We start from the raw sequence: 24,964 nt of genomic DNA, 5'->3' as shown, positions 1-24,964 counted from the left end.
TAGATTTCTTCACTTTATTTGCCGCTTAAAGTAATTGTGAACTAAATTAAATCGGTCTAGCTATAGGTAATTTAGTTTTTTTTCTCTTATTTAAACTACGTAGTGCGATCGATATTCTGTTAAATTTTATATTATTCGGATGTTAGGATTAGTGTGTTGTTAATAGAAGTATTTCTTAACGGTAATGTAGTAGAAAGTAACAGTGAATGGAATAAACCGGAAAATTAATAACAAAACCAGTCAGGATTCGATTAAAAGTTTTTTATTCGAGTTGAGTGTTACGATTGATCATTGTAAACTAATGGTCAGATATAGTAAGAAAAAGGAAGCAATGGCAGATTAAACTTCAAGTTGAATTGTTTCCTCTTTCTCTCATAATGATATACAAGTTAGCCTTCAATTTGAGTCTTATTTTTCTACCTAATCACATTTGTTTATTTAATTTCAATAAAAAGGCTGACAAGGAGCTTAATGATGGCTTCTCAAAAATCTTTAATGAGTCAAGAAGAATTACAATTTCGATTGTCTAAAAAGGTAGCGGAATTAACCAAAGTGGTCCACTTATTATTTACAAAAAATCGCGAAAAGGAGTTGGAAGTCGAAGCTGTCAAAGAGGCCTACGAGAAAGAAATTGCTATTGTGATTGCTGATGCTAAAACAAGAATCAGTAAGTTAGAAAATGATAATATTCAGCAGCAACAAGCTCATCAGAGTGAATTACAGCAACTCCATGAAGAATATTCGCAACAATTACTGGAGCGAGATGAGGCTTTAAATAAAAAAGATTTATCATTTATTGACCAAAGAAATCAACTAGTGCGAGATAATGAATCTTTAAACTTTGAAGTTAAATCGTTGAGGGAAGAACGTAATAAACTCATTCAAAAAATGAATAAAGATATTGGCGAATTAAGCAGCGAACGTGACGATATTGATATTAAACTTAATCAAGAAATTGAAGATTTAAAGCAAGAGCTGAAGAAAGCCAAAAATAGAATACATGATTTAACCGAAAATTTAAAAGATTCAAGTAAAGATACAACCCAACAGATAGAATCATTGACCAAGGAATTAAACGGTTCGATGCCTCGTAAAATATTCATTTAGATTATAATGTACTGTGGTTTTACTAATCAAGTTGTGAATGTAATGTTTACCAATACCTTTTAGTTGAATCGATTGCAAGTTAATCAGTGTAGATCAGCTAAAACTTACCATTACTCTATTAATTAATATTACAGAAGTAAGACAAAGTAAAGAAGCCAATCAAAATAAGGTGAAAAAACTTGAAGCTGATATTAAAACATTAAAGCGTAAGCTAGAAGATAAAAATCGAATTTCACCTAAATCAGAGGTATATCGAGTTACGCAGAAGGTAAGTCACTTGTCATAAGTCATATTGAATGAGTTTCGACTTGCTATTTGATAATTTTGGAGCATCTTTAACGCTAATATTTGTTAGCCATCCTAGAACATGATAACCATATAACTGTACGCTTGTTACAATTTTTTCTCCCTGAATTAGTCTACTGTTGTTCCAACTTTATACAGCAAAGTAAAACTTTGTAAAGGGATGAGCATTTGTATGAAACTTTTTTAGTCATAATTTCTTGCTCTAGTGTACTTTATTTAATATCATAATCGCAGTAAAAAATGACCCTTCAAATAGTACTTTTAAAAACCTTTAGGTAGTATTTTATCGATATAGTCTGTTGTCTAATAGGATATAGAACATTAAAGTATTCAAAGATGTATTCCAGAAAATTTTTTAAAATGTTGCTTTAGTCTAGTATGTTGTACAATATAATCGTAGAGTCTAAAATTTTTTAAGGAGAACATTTTAAGGATTTTCAGTCTAGACCGTTTTACCGCTTTAATTTACTGTTTAGTATGATATAGATTAAAAAAAATTGAAGGTGCATATTTAGAAACTTTCAAGCTTTAAGTCACTCTGCTCCATAGATAGAGAAGACCTGGACCCCCGCGAAAAATAATAACAAAAAGATAATAAAAGGAAATAAAAAATGAAACACTAAAAATCGGATATATACGCCGCGCGAGCGCAAAGAAATATATATATCGTTTCGACTCTGAAATTCTCTATATATATTTATGCAATAATGTATGCGCGATTCGCGATTGGTCCATTATCTTTTTGTTATTATTTTTCGCGGGGGTCCAGGTCTTCTCTATCTCTCCATCGCCTAAGATGGTGTACCTTAAAAATTTTTAGCTCAATTTTCTTTAACTTTAAATCACTACATATTATAATATGAAGAAAAAATATCTTTCAATCTGAGGAGCTTGCTTGAAAGCTTTTTCAAACTAGAAATAGTTAGAAAACACCAAAATGATTTCAGTGGTTCAGTTTAACCCATTATCAAGTTAATGATGTTAATTAATTATGTAACAAACCAAACAACGCTAATTGATATATGCTTCAATTTCTTTTATCTATACAGTACGAAAATGAAATAGCCAAACTAAAGAGGGAAATTCAGAAATTCAGGATGGAGCTTTTGAATAGGGAAGACAATTACAATAGGGTCTTTGCAGAACAACAGCCCATCTTGATTGACCAAACGACGATCAAACTGGTTAGTAGAAAGCTTTTTCACACCCTTTAATTAATGACTTCATAGTTAAGTGGAATATGCTTCAAGATATAGTCATAAATATTTCTATTATCAAATGACTATCAATTAAAGTTACAATAAGAAATTGCATTGGATTTATACTGTAATTAAGAATGATTTTAGTTTTAAGTTGTGATTATAAAACTAAGTAGTCCACATAGGCTGGATAGCATTCATAAAATTCTGCCCTATAAACATTTTTAAAGTAGTACCTCTGCTCAAATGCATTCTTATTTCTTGACTAAAAAATCTACAAAAATATCATTGATTCTAAATGATAGCAAGTATGATTGTAAAGAAAACGATAGAATTCTGTGGACTTTGTTTCGTTTTGACACTCTTTCTTTTTACACAAAAATATTTAGTTGTATTTTCTATCAATTCTTTCTATAGCCAAACTATCCTAGCCTACAACTAAGCATGAAATCAAGAGAAAAAATCTCCAGTTTGCCATCGTTAGATGCTACCGCAGCGATTGTTGGGAATAAATATAGCAAGAAGAGATAAAAAAAAAAGGAGCATTGGCTCCAACTTACGAAACGATTATTAAATGAATATTGAAATATACGTTATCTATAGATAATTTATATTGGTCAAAAATGATCGTCATATTAGCCATTCTAATTAATATATAGCAACATTTTGATTTATAAACATTTTATTCAAAATTTACATCACTATAATCTACACGTAAGACAAAATTTATAATTAAAGATGATACATTTTTCCTAACTGAAAAATCGAAAGTGTCAATGATTTCTCAATGGGAAAAGTGGCTATGCAACGTATAACATACGACCAGTTCTCAGTACATACGTACATCTTAAATGTAACGCCCATCTTGAGTTAATAGAAGTCAATTTTTTACAAATAGTTTATTAATTTATGACCTCTATTCTTCAATTAAAGATTCAAATTTCTACTATCTGTAATATTTGATTGTCTCATTTTTGTAACTTGTAAAAGTAGAATAGGACAATAAAAAATCTTACTGACTATAAATCCTTGTAAAAGCCTTTTTAAAAGTTTTGTTATCGCTAGGCCGTTGGATCTGTATCAGATTCTTCGTATATTTCTAACAGATAACTTAGTCATTTTGTGGATATTTCGATACGTCATGAAGTCAAGGTTTTGAATTTTCCTATTTACGCGTTTCGAATAGCTAATGTACGTACTCAGGAAAGATGATCGTTTATAGCGAGATTTTGTATTTTCTGAAGTTAGTTAAAGTAATCGCCAGGTGTCTAATTCACTTCTAAGTTATATACGCACTATAGTGCTGTGTTGCTGTAATGTTCATTAAATATTTCAATATACTACTGTATATATATATATTCCACCTATTCTACACGCAAGTTCCGAAATTAGTGAATGTCTGAAATTTTTTTGTAGATTTCCAAATTGGAATATTGTAATTGTATTAGTGACTACATCATTCAAAGCATTTGGAATGATGCGGTTTTCATACTGAAGATTCGTTTAATTAATCTTGAAGTAAACTGGCATTTTTCGCTAGAGTGATTTGTACGTCATATATGCCATATACGTATTACAGCTATACAGTAGTATGCTGTGCTTGCGTAAAGTTATGGACAGACTGCCAAGTTAACCAAGGCCGGAATTAACATTTCAATCCTATCTATTTATGGCCTTTATTTACACCATCATCAGTACTTCGGTAGATTCAGTAGTCATCATTGCTACTGGTAAATTGGTCAAATTTGAATAGTTATTCGGGCATTGGCCAGATTATAACCTATACTCGTAAAAAAATGAAATTTAGCGAGGAATATCATTGTGAAAGGATGAAAGGTTTTATGAGCTACCTGGTCTAGATTTGGGCATCACAATAGAATAGGCAATGTACACAGTTTGGCACAGAATGCTGCTGGAGAAGGGCAGGATTTGCATCGCTGTAGCTTAAAATGTTTGAGAGATGTTGCAGTTGCAGGAGATAGCCGTCAAACTATGCAATTTGGCAGCGAAATCCTTCCTGTGGAAGGGATTTCCACACAGGTACAGTACAGTACAGTCAGGCCACCTTATTGTTGCAGATAGTGTTGGATATTAATTACGCTCGCTGTTTCATTAGCTTTTAGATAGAATGTTCAATATGCAGTACTGTACAAATAATGTATCATCGTTTAAGCTATTTACGCTGAGTATCTGAGTAATCGGGGTTATTATGGCTGGGCCTACTGTACAGTTGTACAGTACAGTATTACAGTGTACATGTACAGTACGTAGTTCTACAGTATTACAGCATACAGTACAGTGTACTGTATACCTATTTTGAATGTTCATGGCGAATGTGCACTTGTAGGGGGTTTTTGTCTTAAACTTGTACTATTATTCGCTCTATTGTTCAGTGTACAGTATCTAGCTAGCATTGTATCTACCGTGCGTACACTGTACTGTACAGAATGAGACCGCTCCGTATACGGACGCTCGGACTTGGACATCGACTACCAGCCACGCCTATGCCACACCTACCCACAACAACAGTACAGTACAAAGTACTGTACCTCTACCTGTTCACGCTTACTGTACTGTACTGTACTGTACAGTACAGTACTGTAGGGGCTTTTCTGCTACAATGATACGAGTACGGACGGATGGGATAGATGCAATGGGCCCGATGATGCAAGTGGATGAAGATCGCTTTCATAGACTCGTTGCGCTTGATAGTGTGGCAGTATGGCGCTTGGTAAGCAACGGGGCAGTTAGTGTCGAGCTGAGGGTAGAGTCGAATGTACGACGATGAATACGATACGGTAGAGTAATACCATCAGCTTGACCTCTGTATCAATATTGGCGTGCTACTGGAACGTATCAAGTCAGGCTCCAGTCGATATGCTGGACGTAGTCGACGGTCGACCTGGATCAACCTCCGTAAGCAAATGCAAATTGCTCTCGCTTGACCTTTTTCCCATCTCCGCCACACTCCTCGTAGCAGCAGATTGTAATCCATCATGTCTTATGCAGAATTCTACGTCAAATATGCAGCTCAAACAGCCGGAAGAGATAAACTTTGCAGGTAAATGATTGTAGATTAGTATAGATGGGAGAATAAATACTTATCCATATTGAAGGGTTTGTGTTGTGATGCATCGACTAGCCAGGCATTTTGGGCATCAGCTTGTGGACATTCGTTTGCGTGCAACACAGAAGGTCCAGCAGTTTTTTATTTTTTTTCCTCTTTTTGCCTACAAATGTTCCATTTCTAGTTCACCAGAGAGTGAAACTAGGTTATTGTATCAATCAATCAAGACATGGATTGCTTTCTTCTTCTTTCAAACTGAATTGTACAGTAACATCAAGTGTACTCTACATTGCTCTGTAAAAAGCAATACGCAGTTATGGAATGCTTTCATTTTTCTACCCTTGGACAAGTTTATCGATGTCCTTTTGGCGTCTTGCCAGTATAATGTCAGCTTGTCTTGACATGTTAACTTTCAAGCAAGACAGTTATAGTAGATATAGCTCAACGATAAAGTGCTTTAACCCTTTGTATGCTTTACGATAGGATTCGCTATCACCAACGCATCATTTTATCGTCTTAAATTTCAAATGATCAGATGTCTAATTAATGTAAAATCAGAGGAAAAAATGCATGAGAGGCTAGTTCTGATATTGCAAGCATGCTTTAGAATGGATACTGCATTGTGTGATGCCCTAATAGTTGAGGATAATGACTGTATTACCAAATGACTTAACAAGCACGTTCAATTAACTGCACTGTAGAATACATTGACGAGTAGATGCAATCGATATGAACGCGCTTGTTTTTACATGTCGAAAGCAAAAATACTGTACGACAAAGTTCTCTTTTACATCTCCAGTAAACTGTAAACAACCTACTGATGGAGCATCGTTAAGTTTGCTTTCAAAATGGATGCTACCATCATCGATATTAGACACTATTCCTATTCCATTTCTGCAACGCAAACGCTGCGATGAATTTCACCATCTTGATAGTACTGTAAGTAATATAGATATACTAATACTTCCAGTATACCATTTAATGATCCAGTATAACGGCATATTCACTTTATTGTACATGTCGAAAGTTATCCATAAACTCACGGGTCGAATTGAAATAGTTTCACCACTGTAAGTGTATTCTATCTCAACTTGACATTATTATTAAAATCACCAATACGGTAGCAGCTTCTTTATTGATTTGTTTTGTTTTCATTACTGTTCCTTTTCTCCTCCCCTTCAATCCTAAAAATTGAGAATCCACTGTGAAGCTACGATATGACTGCTTTATATTCGCAACACAGATCTGCTACGAGATTCGATGTCAGCTACAAGAATCAGTTTTTACAATTGGAGATTATTACCGTACAAGTCCGTAGTATACGACAGCAAGATACACTCGACACTCTTATAATAGAGATACGTCCAACACCCAGTGCGGTATTTTGTTTTACTGTTATAAACATGTATAATGATCGAGACAAGACAGTAATAGCCAGCTGATGGAATAAATATGAAGTATGTGTACAGTAGTATTTATCCTATTGTACTTCTAGTTTAAAATCTTACGAGAAAAATATCTTTCTAGCCGATTTTGCTACAACAGGCAAGCGAAACGACTACCTCGTCCACTTTTTTTTTGTCATCTTTCCCTATGAAATGCTGCTATTTGATCGTAGCAGTTTTAGCATAGAATGACGAATAAGATCAACAAATTATAGTACTTCGGTAGTTGTAGAACCAAACAGTACTCCGGTAGTTGGGGAACCTCTCACCTCCATTGCAGCAATTGCAAGTTTATAATAAAAATAAATAATAACATTTGTCCGTACGGGCACGCTGAACTGATCGACTACGTTCTTCCTGTTGACTTTATAGAGTCGTCCAATATGGCTCTAAAATAGCCGCTTGGCTATTGGAAGGAAATCCTAATAACGCCAAGATGATTGAAGTCATCAATACATTATCTACAAGTTTAGCTATGGCAAGGAAAGGTATGTAGTACTGTGATGCATAATATATGCTGGCATAATAGGCACGTGTACAGTAGTGTAATAAAGAAAGTTTCATTAAATTAAATTAAATGAATTGGACCTAACAGCGAAATGCCTTTTCCTCTCCACAGTCATTATTTCCATTTGCAAACTTAGTTATGCCATTTCAGCTAGTAGTTTTACTACATCAATAGATCCAGTATCAATACTGTAGGACTATTTGTATTGTGTTACTTCAACTTGTCCTATATTAACAAGTTTGTTTACGTTTTAATACAAAAGTTTTTCGCATTGGTAAACCCATCGATGAGGTCCTGAATGCCTGGAAATGTTCAGGTTTAGGCGATCTTCTATACAAGCTGACCCTAACCGTCTCTCATGTCTGCCGGGCCCTATATCTCTTCCATGATCACCTGGTCTGGCTGGCTCATGTTGGTGTAGGATCTTTAGATAAGAAAAAAATTACACTGCTGGCATCTCGTTTTTGGCTGGCTGCGTTGATTACAGCTTTATTGCGGGATATCTACGAAATGATAACGTTATTCTTCAACCCTATAAAATCACGCAATACGAGTGGTGATACTGTTAAAACTATTGGTTTTATACCTACTTTGTTTGGCCGTCGAAAAGATTTATTGCTCGATTTTATCAAGAATGAATGTGATCTTTGGATTCCTATGACTCGTTTAGGTTATTCCAATTTTTCTTCCGGTATGATTGGTGTCTTTGGAGTCATATCTTCCTTAATCGGAATACTCGTACAGATAAATAAGGACATTAAATTGAGCCCTTCCTAAAGTAGGCGCCTATTGCATAAATCATATTATACGTACTTCATTAGCATCACCCTGATAGATTTGACTAGTTACCTAGCCAGTTTGCTTAGTAATTATTTCAACGTTTTGTAAAGCACTTTTTAAAGGCTGCTCATTTTCTTGCATTCTACGTGGCTTGGTTGCATTTCCAAAGGAGAAAGATTACAAATTGTCACAGTAACAGCTCGGAATGTGAATTTTAATAATTCACCATACATATATATGAATCCATAATGCTATTAAAATACTACAACTTAAAATGAAGACATTTAACTTATGATAGATCTTAGCTCTAGCGATTTCGAATATTCTTATATAGATTATTATTGCTTAGTTAACTGTTTAATTTGGTTGATGCTATAAGTGTACTTGCCATGAAATACCAAAGTATTCGTATAACCCTTTGGGATCATTAATCCCGCCGTAGCTTTTTAGTATGGACGTTTAAAAGTGATTAGTTTTGAAATAAACTGAGATCTATTTGTAATCTGTTAATACTTTGGTTATCTAGCCGCTGGTACTTATTACATTGTATACTTGGAATGAATAACGTTAGAAAGTGCTATACCTTAACTATGGTAGTGATTTAAAGATGACAACACTTTTAAATCATCATATTTTACTGAATGTGTTTCTGAGCCATTCTATCAAACAAGAATATTGGTTTAAGTTATGTATCAAGTATACACTTATTATATATTAGAAGGACAACATAGTATTAAATCTACAGAGCATATGCATAATAACTATCACTAGTAGTTACTTATGCCTGCTAGATTAATGTAGCCTTTTGCTGAAAATGTATGAACGTTACTTTAGGGTCGCTATTAATATAGAGAAACTCGAAATAAAGCTCTGTTTTGCTACTAGACGTGCAATCAAAATTTCTCTGCTATTCATATGGCCAAGATCTGTTTTATACAAGTATTTATGCATCACGTAGATTAGATTAGATGATGATTTGAAATGTGTCCAATATATACAACAATATGCTGCATGACTACAAGATATCGTCAATATCTGTGTCATACTTAAAATGATCACGTTTACGGAATCATCTATCTTCTTTTTTACAGAATCAGGTTACCAATATTAGACTTTAAACGCGCACGTCACACACAGAAGTTTATTAACGATATCATTTTTCTTGATGATTAAAGTTTAACTTATTTATAATGAGCCTTTATGTTGTAATCGTGTAAGCTTAGTATTGTACTATATAGATTAAATTAAATAGCAATAGCACCATTAAGCTAATGACCGATTAAATGTTAGTTCTTATCAATATAGCAAATACACATAAATAACTCTGCATTAATCCACTCGAATTAACGTAAGATTTAGCATAACTGTATGACTGTACTGTACATCAAAGCAAAAATCGATTAATTCAGGCGTTAAATAAATTTTATTCTTTCGTTAAAGTGTAGTAAATTAATGACCACGATATCCAGTTGAATATTAAATACTGTACTTGTAATAAATCCTCCGATATTGTAATACCGTATTTGAGGTAGTTGTCATCTTTGTGCAATGCAAGCTAAAGTACAAAACTATTAAAAACGTACAGAAACTCTGACTGAGACAGTTCTTTATTAATCATAAGTAGTGTAAAAATTTTTTACGTAAAATAATTTAGGGTGCTATTATACTGTACATACAAATATAATATATATTGTGTAAAGCAGTTAAGCATGAAAGTATCACTTATATCAATTTAATCTAGTAGTGTTTAAAGAAGGCTCTGCTAATCTTATGGAAATGATACTACTGTATATAGGAAAGTGTTCATGAAATAATAGTTCCGTCTCATAAATTATAAATATGATGTTCTTGAAAGATAGTTCGGACAAATTTATACAGTACCATACATACATGTATCTTAACACTATCGGATTAAATAAGTGCCTCCATGGCTATTACACTCTCCTTTACCGATCATAACGTGGCACTATTGTCTCAGGTAACGTTCGAAATTTAATCGTTCCATCTCCTCCTGATGAAAATAATTGTCCATGAGGCAGGAGAACCAGCTTTGTAACGCCAATACCTGCAGTCTTGAAAATCCCGCTTCTTGTGTGTATCCCGTTAAATTTACCAAGTTCATCATGTGAGGACATATTCCAAACCTATTCATTTTTAAGAATGTTACTCACTCTTTCTTATATCATAGAAAACTTTAAATTTATATAACTGGACATCTAGTATACCTTAATATCACCATCCGAGGAACCAGTGATGAAAAATTCTTCAGTTTCATCAATTGTCAAACAATTTATTGTAGCATCATGCGCAAGGAATGAATATCGAAGCTGACGCTGACGCACATCATAAACAGCTAAGAACAAGTCGTCAAGGAATATAATATAGCTTAAAATTTGGCTTAATCGAATTAGTATGTAAAATATAACTTGTAATTAGGATACATATATGTCCCCTTTTGCCGCCGGTGATAATAACTTGCCGCATCGGAGCATAAGCTACAACACCAGCACCATTTTCATGACAATTGAAGCCTATAAATTAACGATATAAAAAACAGGAACAGTGCATAGAATTAACGTCTTTGCCAATCACTTCGTTAGCGAAAAACTTGAAGCCATACCTTTAACTAGTGCGCTTCTAACAGGAACAAGTGTATCCCACAAACACAGATTTCTGTAAAGGTATAGTTCCAGAAGTCAATCGTATTGTACTATTAAGATAATTGATTAATCCCATACCTTCCATCCAGTGACTGACCAACTGTAGCAATGAAGCTGGATGATCCAACGAAAGCGAAATCATTTGCCGCTTTATGGCATCGTAACATCTACCCAAAAATTCTACATTAATTATCTTGGTCGATTCCAAGAAAGGCAATTTAATTAATATGCATATAATAACAAGAATGTGCCCTAAGTACGTACCATATATGGCTTCGAATTCGACGAATTGCCTGTAAGTTGCCAAAGACTCAGGGTTCCACTGCCATCAGTAACACCAAACTTGGAGATAAGAATAATTTAAATTAATTTTTAAATGTTTAACTGTTTAATTCGTGTCCAATTCAGATCTATAATACGATACTAAAATTCTTTTATATCGGTAATCAATTACGTGCCAAAGTACTGTACTCGCATATTCATACTGTTCTACCTTATTGCCTTGAGGCGTAAAATGAATTCCAGTTACAGGCGAAGAATGACTGAGAGATTTTCTAGCAGTGGATAAACAACGAGCATGACCATATTCCCATAATCGAACACTGCCATCTTGTGAGCCAGAAATATCTATTTTTTGACCAATAGACTATTATTATTCTGTATTTTATATAACATTTTACGAGACTTATGATTGCTTTAGACCAGGATCTTATACGATACTCACAGAATGGTAGCTGCGGGTGTGAATCTGTTCTACGCGCTAATTGGGATGGTCTCTTCAAAAGCTAGAAATAATTGATAGCACCTGTTTAGACAATGTGTATAAAGCATGCAGCAAAAATGTAGTCATACCACATTAGTTGCTTTCCCACATTGCAGAGATTCCGATGTATCGGATGCAATAGGTAAGAAAGCCTGAGACTGTCTATGCGAACCAAAATTTACAGAAGATTGATTATTTGATTTAATAATAACGAATTCATCCGCTCCTGATAGACTCAAGGAAGATCCAGTTCTAAAAATTTAGCACAGGAGGAAGACATTAATCATATACATATTAAGAAATTTCAATTTCTCTTCTCAAAATATGAAATCAATTTTAAATATTACCCTTGATTAGCGAGACCATCATTATCATCAATCCAAGTGGATGTATCTGGACATAATATCGGTGATACGTCAAGTTCAATTAGATCCTCTTTATCAGCTACGACTATACAATTACGATTCCCGTTATTTAAAGAAAATGAATTCATAGCTTCGGCGCTCTTGAATAGTACAATTTCTTCATCTTGACCACTGCTGCCAGCATTATTTCCGGTAGTATTCGTACTTTCTGTGTTACAACTCTCTTGATCCTATGAAAATTGACATGATAAGAAAAATACGGCAATATTTAAATCATGCTGCTAATGGATGCAACTAAATCTTCAATTTCGTAACGGCTAATTTTATTTTGTATCAATTAAAATTCTTTCGTAACTTAGGTATATCTTATCGTACGAATATGCTACTACTTCGTAACTTACAGTACTATCTGTTCCTGTTTGCTGTCGGAAAACGTAATCAACAAAGACACTTAGAGTCTCTTTCAGTAAACATTTCCACAGTCTTCCCTCGGCACCTGCCTTTCGGTTATCACTAAAACGAAATTGCTTAAGGTTTATATGCAAGCATAACGGCATAATTTTTAACTCTTGTAATCTATTTACCTGAAAGGTGTGTTTAAAGGCTCAAGGAGGCCTTTGTACTTAAAAACTGCAACATCTCGCGATTTATCCTCTTGGATTGGAGTAGCGACAAAATTGATGAAATTAGACGGCGGACCGTTGAAAGCCTCCAAATTTTCCAATAGCACGCGTTGCCAGCGCTCTAGCATTTTCATCGTATTAAATAACAGCAACGACGAGCTAGGTAATTCTAAAGAAATACAACGTTACCAACATTAAGTTAAAATAACTATAGTATTCATTACGTAATTCTAAGACAAGTACACTTCAAACCTGAAAGCTCGATTCCAGCGACAGTTAATAGAGTTTGAAATTTATTATAAACAAACTTAATAATTGCATAATTCATTAGCGCCCAACTGAAGCTATCATATCTTGCTTGATCTTGCACTTCTTTTTCAGTATCCGATCCGCCGTCAATATCATCGTCGTAAACATCGGAAAGTTCATCACAGCTTTCCTCGTCGGACTCTTGAGAATCATAGTTTATTTCCTTATCTGTCATGTCGGGCTATTTAAAGTTAACAAAATTTGGACATTAGGAATAATTACTTCTCAAAATATTAAATTATACACAGCAGATCATACATAAAGCTTCATACGCTAAAAATGTGTACTTCATAATAGAATAAAGTAAGCAGCTTACCTTAGTCAGGAAATATTCCAAGAGATGAAGTTGCGGGGGTATGTACTTTTCAGAACGAGTATTTTTATGGTCTACCGCATCTCCACTACTTTGAAATACCTTATAATTAAATCGTCGACGTGCAGTATCAATATGTCCGGGAGGTTTACTATTCTGTGTTGATTTTGGAGTTAGTTTTACGCTTCCACCAAATACTTTTAACCACATTTTATCGCTTAAAGGATTACCAATAAGACGAAATAATTGATTTGGCAGATGCTCCGACCATGCTGAAGCCAACAAAGTAAGATATACTGCTACAGAGCACTCTACCAGTAGAACTCTTAACGCAGTTGATTCTTCGGCACCATCACGAGACAAGAGAGATCGCAATGCCTGCATACCCGGCCACTTGCTAGGTTGAGAATATGGATATTTTTCGATCATATCGAGGCGATTATTACTTTCAAATGAGGCTATCTTAAAGATAGGAGAGGATGGTTGACTACTGAACGTGTGGCGGTCCTGTTCCCCGTCAAAGACATCGCAACATAAGCATTGATAAATGCACGAAGACAACGTACTACTTAATGATAGCAGTACAGATATTGATCCCACAGGACGATCAGGGCTGGGTGGCATCTTCAGTTGCGATAGAGGTAATAAAATATCTTTAGTTAGGGAACGAATTAGTGAGATAGGGTTGGTAAATAACGGAGAGGAAGACAATGTTGACGTTACTAAAGGGGGAACTTCTGACGGAGGTATTAGCGACAAACGCTGTTGTTGTTGTTGCGAAAGAGGTTGCGATTCATGAAGCAATAATAGTATACCCATCCTTATCGTAGTTAATCCTGAACTATTTGCTCCATGTAGAGTGCAATAGTTTAGTAATGCTGCTAGCAACTTTTGATTTCGTAATAACCATTTCTTCCTTTCTATAGCAACTGCTCGTTTGTGAGATAATGTATCTTCTGAAATATTAACAGAAAGCGTATTGCTTGCATTATTTTGATTTACGGTATCGTTCGTATCCTCAGCTTGCTTGTCATCATCAGTTACTTCTAATGTAGCAAATTCTGCCTTATTACCACCGGAGTAATCACATAATGCAGCTAAGGCATCGAATTCCTGTTTTAAGAATTCAGTAAGCCTGGATTTTAAACGGTTGGTATTTCCTGTAATTTCACAATCCGCAGGTAAAGCCCTTAGTTCTTCTAATAATATTCTCAGGCAAGCAAAAAATTTTAAATGTTCTAACATGCTGTCTTCTATCGTCTTTTTACTTGTATCTCCAATCTGTTCTTGATCTTCTTTATTAATATTAGTATCATTGTCAATCTCAACACCACTGGCATTTGTCACTTTCAGGTCTGGACCGGTTGTATAGCTTTCCATATCTAGATCTTCTGTCAATTTTGATGATACAGGTTGACTCCAATCAAGTGTATCTGAAGTGTCATTAATTTTATTGGATACTGGTTGACTCCAATCAAATGTATCTTCAGTATCATTAATTTTATTAGATACTGGTTGACTCCAATCAAAATCGCTCCCCTTATCTTGTAATGTATCCGAAGCAGGCTGACTCCAGTCAAAGCTGGCGGCATTATCATTCGATTTATCTGAAGTAGTTTGATTGTAGTCAAAGTTATTTGTTTTTTTCTCAAGCTGAGTCGATACCGGCTGGCTCCAATCGAAGTCAGTAGCATTGGAAGTTTTGTTGGCTGAGGTACTAGGTAGCTGACTTCCATCATTGAAATCGAATGTGCCGAATGTACCAGTATGAATAATTTCGTTTGGTACGCTACTACTAGGGGCAGGTGATAATACTACTGAAGTTGCCTTAATAGTTTGACGACCATTCCTACCATCTTTAAGCGTATCAGGCAAGAGTGAGAGAATCTCTAATGCCAAAGCCGGACAACCTGTTTTAAAATGAGTGTTAGCGGCAGCAAAGAATAGTCGGCGCTCTTTCCTATATAATAAACCATCTTCGCCAATACCTACTGAAGAGGATTTTGCATTAGTATTTGTAACAATCGACAGTAGTGGCTTGTTGTTAGGTTTAGATAATGCCCTTCTCGATAAGATAGCACTTGTTGCAGAACTAGGCTGTTGAAGGGATGCTGGAACTGCAGCAAATCGAGTCTTCTTAATTACTGGATGAAGTCGCAAATAATAATATAGGTAAAATATATCAGGATTTACGATTTCGTAACCAGTTGCACTGTCAATTTCATTAGAACTAACAGTATCGAGGAGAATATTTAATGACATAGCATAGTCTTTAAGCCACCAATGGGTAATACTACGTAAGAAAGGATCTCGTAATCCTTCATTGTCATCAGCATTGCCTAATACGTATTCATTTAAGATCCGATATAAAGTCTGATTACTATTACAGTCATCACCACTATGTAATCTTGTAATAACAAGTGCTAATTGGTAATCGTTTAATCGATTCAAACAGACTTCCACAGCATCCCATAGAGATCCACCAAGTAAGAAGAATGCCGCAGCGACCACGAAACGCTGCTGTCCAAGAAGAACATAAGCATTTTTTAAAGCTGCCTTTCTCCATCGGTCTTCGGCAAAGTTATGAGCAAAAAATTGGGTCATCTTGCTATCCTGAACCGTTCTATACGAGAAAAAATGATGCTTATAATATTAATCAGTCATTTCATATGTAAACCAATAAGGTACAGAGTAATCTACATGGCATACTTAAACAAGTTTGTTATTAAACTCTTTTTTTTCATCGCCAAATACAATAACGCACAATCTAACGGATTTTGATTGGCATTAAATTGAGTTCTTGCAACCTTTAAACAATTTAACAGGAAAGAAGTATTTAAGAAATATCTTGGTAAATATTGCGATCCCTAATATATGTTACTGACCTTTTCTACACATCGCCTTAAAAGATCGTTACTCCTGATCCACCAACCTGCACCAACCATTCGAAGTTCTTCCCAAGAGGGATCGCCACGATGAACAGCAGGTATAAGAGCGACCAAATCTTCAGCAGAAGTAGAATGAAATGCCCAAGCAAAATTAGATGTAGACATCTGTTTGTCTAATGACATCCGATAGCGTGGAGGTAAAGAACGATTCAGTGCTATATGCAATCTCATCGCTAAAAGGAACCGAAGGCCACAATCATCAACAGATTCAACTCCACTTCCAGACGACAATCTGTCTACATTAGCATAACCACCACCATCGCTACTAGTAAAGGAACTTGCTGCTGTCATTCGATTAGTAGTTTGAAACGTACTTTCTTCATCTTTATCTTGATGAGAAAATGCTCCAATTTCAACTTTAATTGATCCAATATCTTCAGCTAGTGTTAACAGGTATAGTTGATCAAGGCTAGTTAAACCAGGGAGTTGCATTTTAGCCAGACTAGAAGCGAGTAGTTTCGCTTGTGCTACTCCAAAATACGTTAAACTCTTTTGTCGAATCTGAGTTAGCGTCTGATTTTCTGCTAGTTCTTTATTAGCTACCATATCATCACCTTTAGGAGAACTTGACAAGGCACTTGGATTCTCGTCATAGTTTAACATATCGTAATCGTCTATATCCATGAACCCTGCAGCGCTATCAACCCCTTTCTCACCTTCCAACTTACATAACTATCAAAAATTAATGAATGAACAACAAAGATTATTAATCTAATTCTATCAAATCTACTGCAGCAAAAGTGCTATTCTAAGTAAGATATCTTACTTTCTTATAATTTTCCTGATCTGCTTGAAGTAATAAGTGTAAAGGCAAAGGTAAGAATGATAACGTTCTTTCTTCTTCTATATCACCATCGGGATTAATACCCTTGAAGCTGCTGGTACTTACGTTCCTACTCCTACTAAATGAAAATGATTTATTGTGACTACCGTTACTATCTGTGCTAAATTGACGAGATCGCTGGGTTTCATCACCAGCACCTATCGCTACAGAAGTAGCTTCAGCGCCAGCGACACATTTCAGGAGATGAGCTAGAATCGCACGAGCACGACGAATTCTTCCACATTTGATCAACTCAATGAGTTGGTGTGGATGATACTGTGGTAGTATAGGCATTGTAAACCAAGCCTTCTCAAATAGTCCAGTACTGTCTTCATCGTTAGTAGCAAAAGCTACATTTTCACCAGGCACAGATACTTTCTCATAAGATGGGTTTCTCTCATTCCACTGGCAAAATACATGAAGTTCCTTGTTATATCCAATAATCAACATACCGTCTCTAACCCATGTCAGTAAATCAATGGAAAGTGGACACTTATAAAGAGTGTATGCATCTATATTTACTTCACGAATTATTGACCAACGATGTTTAACAGGCTTGATTTGCGTTGCAGTAGTACTCGTTTTTTGCCAGCTTGCAGGAACGACAGGCGATACAGCAGAAGGCGATGCCTTAGGCGTATTTAATGACGATGCTGTACTTTTACTTGATAATTCACCAATACTATACGGAGGAATGAGAGACTCCGCAAATATAAATACCTTTGAAGCTACGGCAACTGTTAGTAAGAATTTACCATCTTCACAAGGTGACCAGCACAAGTTCAAATTTACGTTTTCGTCTTGAGAACTGAGATCATTATCAGAATTGGCTATTAATGGCATAGACTGTAATCCATAATCTGACAAGTATAATGAATCATCTAAAATCCATACGGATGAACCAGTTGATTCACATTCCCATATAGATACCTTAACATCCCAATCGGATTTGTTACTATCCGACATCATCTCCTCTAAGCAAGCAACTTTGCCATTTGCTGAACAATTAACAAGCCTTTTATTGGATGCTGTAGAAGCTGGATCATGTAGGCGACTAGCACTCCACATATACCATAAAAATGGTTCATACGCACTAGGAGTGATATCTTGTGGATTCTCAAGAACTGAGGCACAGTTCCAAAATCTTGTCACACTATCACTACAAGTCGTTAAAATTAGGTAATTCGGTTTTGAAGATATCTGAATTGCAGACGTAATAAACGTGTCACTAGAAGCAGAGGCTTCTGTTACATAGACATCAGGGGGCAAATCCAACTCTTTCTCGTACACTTTTAAAGATTGGATAGAAGCAGATGTGTGCATTGATGACAAAAACATTGGAGTTTTAGGCGTATTGTCAAATACGGTTGACTCAGTTGATAATTCTAGCGACTCTATCGCACTTTCGGTAAACTTGAACACATTTTGATCTGACTTTTCAGCATTGTTTTGCTTGTTCTTTAATGGTTCGACTTCAGTAATAATTAAAATGCGCCACATGTATAACATAGTTTTGATTTTATTATCGTTGGTCTTAATGTTTTCTAAGCCAACTACGAAATAATGCTCATTAGCTCGTTGGCCAATATCATTTCCATGCTGAGTTACTCTTGGACCAAATAACGAACTCTCAGAAAATACATGCAGAAAGATTGGGTCGGATAATTTGCAATTGGAATCATTTAATGTGCATAATTCAAGGATACAACCAGGCTGCTTCCCAGATTGTAAACTGACTATGCTGTCAATAAAATGTGGATCAACATAACCGGGAAGTGTAGCAAAAGTTTCTTTCTTGGTTGTCATGTAACCATCGCGTATTTGGTTATGAACATCATGAGCAGCAGTTAACATCGCTTGCGCATCCAGAATTGCTTGATAAAACTTAATTGATCGGCGATCGCATGCAACAAAGCAAGCACACGGGGTTGCAGAAACTATTGAGAGAGACATACTGGAGGTTGATAAGGGCGAATTAAATAGTAACGACGGTAGCCAAGCTACAGCAACAAAATCTGAGCATCGACTAGATTGTATCCGAGCTAATTCATACAATCCACCACTTTGAAACATTGGGCCTACACAATCAACTCGCCATAGCATGAGTTCACTTGATTTAGTATATTTCTCCTCATCCGAACTTTTAAGACTTGTATCAGTGATGATATTATTACTATTAGAATTTTTCCTAGCATTGTCTTTTTGATGTGATACTGTAAGTAATAACGGTAACACTGGATGGCAATAAACGGAATCGGTATGAAAGCGCGATCCACAGCATCGAGCACCATGAGTTAAACTAGTTATTGTGTTATAGTATGAATTATCCGCAAATCCAACATGCCATTTGTTCATTGTACCATCAGAATGAGTTGTTATCATAACAATATCAACAGTAGAATCACTTCTTAGAGAATAAAGAGCTGATAATGCATCAACACGCTGTACAGAAGCCGTTCTAGACAATAGATTCAACCTTTGAGTAGATAATGATCTAGCCCTCCTTAAGTTTGGCTTAATTCTACTATCTCTTACGGTTGATTGTTTATTAGTTCTGTAAATACATAACTTTTGGGACAGTGTACAGGAATCGCCAGTAGGTACAGCATTCGGTATGCGCGATGAAAAGCTAACGTGCGGCTGACGATAACAAGATGGAGCAATATCGTCCAGCCATTCAATAAGCCATACCAGAAGAGAGCCATCTTTTGGATGAATACAAAATAGTGAATCAGTACTCTGATTCCATTGGCGATTGAGCTCATTAATTTTCATCTGATTAGAATTAAGCGCAGATACATTAGAGGTAGGTATACTAACAGATGAGGTCCGCCCGCTACCGAATAGACTTGTGATATCACGACTTTGTCTTTTGTGGACCTTAAAATATTCGAGAGCCTTCTTACCACCCCTTTTCTTGATTCTTTTCCACTTTTTGTTGGATTTATCAGTATTGAGTGAAATATCATTTGACGGTTGTAATTTATCAGTAGCAGTATCTTCAGGGGTATCATCGTCTTGCGCACCTTCATAGTCAGAGAATTCTTCATTTTCGCCCTGTGTTCCAGAAGGAATACTAAGGCGATCTTTGCTGGTAGCTCCTTTCTTTCCCTTAGCAGCTGACTCTATACCAGAATCAGTGCTACTAGATTCTGCAATGGTCGTCGTAATTGCTTCAAAGGAGATAGAGTATTGGAGTTCTTTATTGTTAAGCCAATGAAGGATGAACGGCGCTTTATTACTATTAGAACCAGATTTAGGAGTAATAGCTGGAAGTAATGGCATATCGTTGCTAGGATGAATACTGGCAGCGATATGAAAATGTAATACAGGGGATGCTACATCATTTTTTCTTATTTCTCCATCAGAAGTATTACCAGGGCGCTGAGAGTTACCTATATGGATTGAAGGATTTTTATCCGATATTTCCTGGGATTGGTGCTCTAATGGATGATAATAAGGCAGGGTTTCTTTCCAAATTCGACATATATCATCCATACAACATGTAAGTAGAACATTGGCTACGGTTTTTCTATTAAAGTAATAAGACAGTATCGATATATATTAAGAACACAACTGTACTGTGCTTATAGTCGAGTAATAATAAATAAAAACTTATCTTCACATCACTGTACTTACTTTAACATGTGTTTACTGGTGCTTCGCCAAGAGAATCCAGTAACTGCTCTAGGATGCGTAATATATATGAAGCTGTATCTAGTATCCGCTGAAGAAGCATGAGCTACGATAAATATAATATTGAAAGGGGGTTGAAAGGCAACCAAGAGAATTTCGTTAGTATGAATAGCATATAGAAGCAATAATTAATTATAAAATAACCATAAATATAGTGACATACTTTCATCCGAAGAACCATTTGAATCTTTAGAACTATACCATATTTTCACCATGCAGTCGTCCTAGGATTTGCATTATTTTAAAATAAAAGATACCGATTATGGTAATGGTTATGTGTTAATAAATGAATAAATTTAAAACAATGTTAACCGTAATATTGGCAATGCTCTCGCCTATATTGACAATAATGAACATGCAATAAATTCTTCTCTTTCATACTTTATTATTACCTCGCCTGCAGTAGCAAATAGTTCATCATCTGGAGAGAACTCCACGAGTCGAATAGGTGCAATAGTCCTAGATATAATCAGCATAACATATTATTATGCAATCTCTATTAAAAATGACAGAATTTGAAGTAAACGAATGATAATTTATGAAGAAAGAATAAAACTGCACTTCTGGCTACGATTATAACCCGTCAAATTATTTATAAACGACATGCCTGTAATGCCAAATACATTTCCAAGTAAGAGCGTCATCAGTATCTGTAGAATCTTCATATATGTGTCCCAAATCGGTACTCCACATTTGCAAGACATCGCTTACAATTAATAGCCTAGACGCTAAAATTGAAGGATCTACTGTAATACTTGTATCGATGTTGCTTGTAAACCGAATCCTATCGTATAACTAAGCTTACCATCACGAGTCCAACGCAAGTTCGTTACGTTGCTTTCGGTAGTAATAACTGCAGCTTTTTCCCAAAAGTATGATGCAGTGTCCTACGTAGAGCGCATATAAAATTATATTACCGTAGTAAAATATAAAATCGTTTATTCTGTTGATATTACATCAAGGGTTCTAAATATAAATAAATTATACTATACATCCTATAGAAATATCTACTACGAGTACAAATATTTTCTATTGTAGCTAGCTCGAAGACTATGATAATATACATTGAATGACATTCGGATACTACATGTAGCGTATTTCATCGGAGGCCATGCCATACTGCAGCATAAGTCCTCTTATGATTGATACGTAGTTGTCTATGTTTTGAAGGGATACAACTTTACAGTAAAGTTTACTCGTACTGCACCGTATTAGCAAGCTGTACAACGGAAACATGCTATCAAAAGCTATCTCTGCTTATGAAATTGCTGTATACCTATGTATATTATTGTACCACATATGTAGGCTTACCCGTGCTATATCCTTAGAAGATACTAGTTTAGGTTCAATAATATAAACGCAATTTTCGATTCCCACAGCGATCTGTATAAGAAAATCAAAGAGATTACTTCCTAGCGTATATATCGTTGAAGTATAATAATTCATTTTTTGAATATATCTTAGGAATAATAAGGCTTTCAAATATCAAAAAAGTTACTGTAGTATCAGTCATCAATATTTCTATATACGAGTATCACAATGTATGACTCGAAATTACAGTTACGACTGGGTATGTCAAACAATATTTGTAATAAGGCTCATGTCAAATAGCACTCATGTAATATTGTACGGTATACAACTATGAGGATCATTTACGTTCAAGTACACTACGATACCTCACTGATATGATGATATCCATATTGTAGCAATAAAATATATAGAGCTATATAAGAAATTGATAATTCTTTGAAAGTAAGTAAATATTCATTGCATTAATCATGGCGTAATATATTTACCTTGCCTCCAACTTCAGCGCAACGCAAGCAAGATATCAGAGCGATACTAGGATGCAGGTCAGCAATGGTCTGAATACGTTGAAATTGGCCAGATAAAATGACAACATCACAACCAGAAGCGTATGCCTATCATGGTCCAAATAAACACCAAAATCGTAGAATATGAGAAGAGAAATTAATAGAAATGAAACAAGTATGAGTACTGTAATCTGGCTAAAGAGAGTGAATTAATACAGTATTTGAATCGTGTGATAATTATAATTAATAAAGATAAGCACTGTACTGTAGTGGGATTCAACATGGTTCACACTGTTGATTTTAATTACTGTAGTCAGGTATTCAACTGTATTGATTTTATCTAAGCAATGATTAAAATATAAGCAACACACTATACATAAAAATGCAAGCGTTACATAGATTCATTTGCAGTTAGTCATACCCAAATCACGTAGTGATTATGGACAGTAATGCTGAATCAATGGTGACTGATTAATTTACGAATTTGCACGAGCCAAAGTAGTACAGTTGGTATACGGCCAGAAAATTGATTTCAATATATCGCAATAATGAGTTTAGCTACTATTCCATTAATGACAAGATCTTAATGTGCAATAATTGCTTCAATTCTCAGGTAAAATTCTGCAGTATCCATATGCCGCTTCAGAAAATATTGAAGTAAATATGCTCGCCCAAGAAGTCAATCGGGCTGAATTAGAAAAGAAGATATCAACCTACATATTTCTGTCGTCTCACTACTTACCACGATTGCAATGCCGTCGACGTAGCCTACAGACACTGTGCTATCACCTAGATTAGCCGTGCCCGTTAAAACCTGATGTTCTCTCATTTCTCTTGCTTAAAGGATAACTTAGGTTAACGCAGCTAAAACCTTTAATAATAGTAAATGGTGGATAGAAACGATGGAATCAGCTAGCTAAGGAGACATACGTTCATTCACCATTTTATCAATCTACGGGTACTGTATATCAAATCATGTGACAACCTTGACTTCCTGCGAAATTATTATACTGTACTGTATGGAGACTGGAGAGTTGCCGTGCTTAAATTAACTGCTACATCAGTTCTGTATTTAACTGGAATCGGTTACGAAATTAGGGTAGTTTAGGCACAGTGCAGTACTGTACTGTACAGTGTACAGTACACTATAGTACTCTGGTCTACGTACTGTACACTACTGTACTGTAGAACATTACAGTACTTTACAGTTCTACAGTACGTGTACGGTAGTGAATCTGCATAGTTTTCCCTTACGTACAGTACAGTGCATGGCTATGCCAGCGTACCATGTACGCTTGTACCGACCACGTCCGTATTTTAGTCTGAATACTGTACTGTACAGTACAGTACAGTACTCCAGTAACCACTCGGTCATGGACTACAATACAATACTTTGTTATTGCAGTAGTTATTGCAATACTGTACTATGCTTCGTTATTATTGCAGTAGCGCAAGGTAAAATGAGCGATTTCTGCTTTGAAGTGGTTCAATCGATATGCAATTCTTACAAATTTTTTATGCGCTTTTAGCTCTTTAGCACTACGTACCAGATTTATTACGGCTATCAGAAAATCTTCAATCCAGCACTCTTTTTCTGTATCACGTACCACTAGTCTTGTTTACATCTGATTATAGTAGATGACAGATGTTAGTATTATTAAAGTGTGAACTTTTCGATAAGGGTGCATATGGAGGTAAATGGTAAATACAGTGCTGTACAATACGGATTGTAATACTTGTCATAAAGTGTCCTCCGGCATTAATTGTAATGTTCAATATCAATACTGTACTGTACTGTAGTCTATATTTGCATGCACGCAGGGAAATGTGATCTGAGATACAGTACAGTATAGTAAAAATATAGTATACCGTGCAGTATAGTGATGAGCTAGTTTCTACTTTGTATAGACTTTATCTGTACAGTACTGGTAATCTGGTGATGTACAGCGTACACCGACTTATTGGCACGCGTTATTTCAACTGATATCTGTAGTAATCTAGTGAATGCATATGTCATCCATAAACTAATATAATATACAGTACAAGATACGGCGCATAAAATGAGATCTAAAGGATGAAGTGTCTTACTTCAATATTGAAACTGTGCTTAGTCAAGGACTACTAGAATACCCGGTAGTCCATGGCTTAGTACGCAAAACCTATCACAACAAACCAAAGTAACCAGACTCATGTGGGTACATTTACCAACCGTAAACATAATCTAATGTTACTAGTGAC

General features: G+C 35.5%; 3 protein-coding genes across 3 annotated transcripts; 2 read left to right on the top strand and 1 right to left on the bottom strand.

Moving 5' to 3' along the window:
• Positions 1 to 474: 474 nt before the first annotated feature.
• Positions 475 to 3,143, top strand: TRIADDRAFT_54435 (uncharacterized protein; the record flags this gene model as incomplete). Its single annotated transcript, XM_002110926.1, has 4 exons — positions 475 to 1,078; positions 1,242 to 1,375; positions 2,463 to 2,597; positions 3,030 to 3,143. 4 exons carry the CDS (start codon positions 475 to 477, stop codon positions 3,141 to 3,143), a joined length of 987 nt encoding a protein of 328 aa, XP_002110962.1.
• A 2,465-nt stretch (positions 3,144 to 5,608) lies between these two features.
• TRIADDRAFT_63752 (expressed hypothetical protein) lies at positions 5,609 to 8,409 on the top strand (the record flags this gene model as incomplete). Its single annotated transcript, XM_002110925.1, has 3 exons — positions 5,609 to 5,673; positions 7,497 to 7,612; positions 7,895 to 8,409. 3 exons carry the CDS (start codon positions 5,609 to 5,611, stop codon positions 8,407 to 8,409), a joined length of 696 nt encoding a protein of 231 aa, XP_002110961.1.
• Positions 8,410 to 10,358: 1,949 nt separating this feature from the next.
• On the bottom strand, positions 10,359 to 23,555 carry TRIADDRAFT_54433 (uncharacterized protein; the record flags this gene model as incomplete). Its single annotated transcript, XM_002110401.1, has 26 exons — positions 10,359 to 10,556; positions 10,638 to 10,765; positions 10,839 to 10,943; positions 11,033 to 11,085; positions 11,151 to 11,239; positions 11,337 to 11,414; positions 11,566 to 11,699; positions 11,797 to 11,857; positions 11,925 to 12,087; positions 12,183 to 12,430; positions 12,602 to 12,713; positions 12,785 to 12,992; positions 13,076 to 13,313; positions 13,449 to 16,068; positions 16,155 to 16,252; positions 16,331 to 17,065; positions 17,160 to 17,621; positions 17,679 to 20,748; positions 20,856 to 20,958; positions 21,076 to 21,136; positions 21,305 to 21,371; positions 21,474 to 21,519; positions 21,718 to 21,799; positions 22,224 to 22,295; positions 22,709 to 22,834; positions 23,469 to 23,555. The coding sequence occupies 26 exons, from the start codon at positions 23,553 to 23,555 to the stop codon at positions 10,359 to 10,361; spliced, it is 9,444 nt and encodes a 3,147-aa protein (XP_002110437.1).
• Between the last annotated feature and the right edge of the window lie 1,409 nt (positions 23,556 to 24,964).

The sequence above is a fragment of the Trichoplax adhaerens genome, genomic scaffold (genome assembly GCF_000150275.1).
Source record: "Trichoplax adhaerens TRIADscaffold_3 genomic scaffold, whole genome shotgun sequence".
Lineage (NCBI taxonomy): Eukaryota > Metazoa > Placozoa > Uniplacotomia > Trichoplacea > Trichoplacidae > Trichoplax > Trichoplax adhaerens.
Note: the sequence above shows the minus strand (reverse complement) of the source record. Positions and strands in the feature narration are given on the sequence as shown.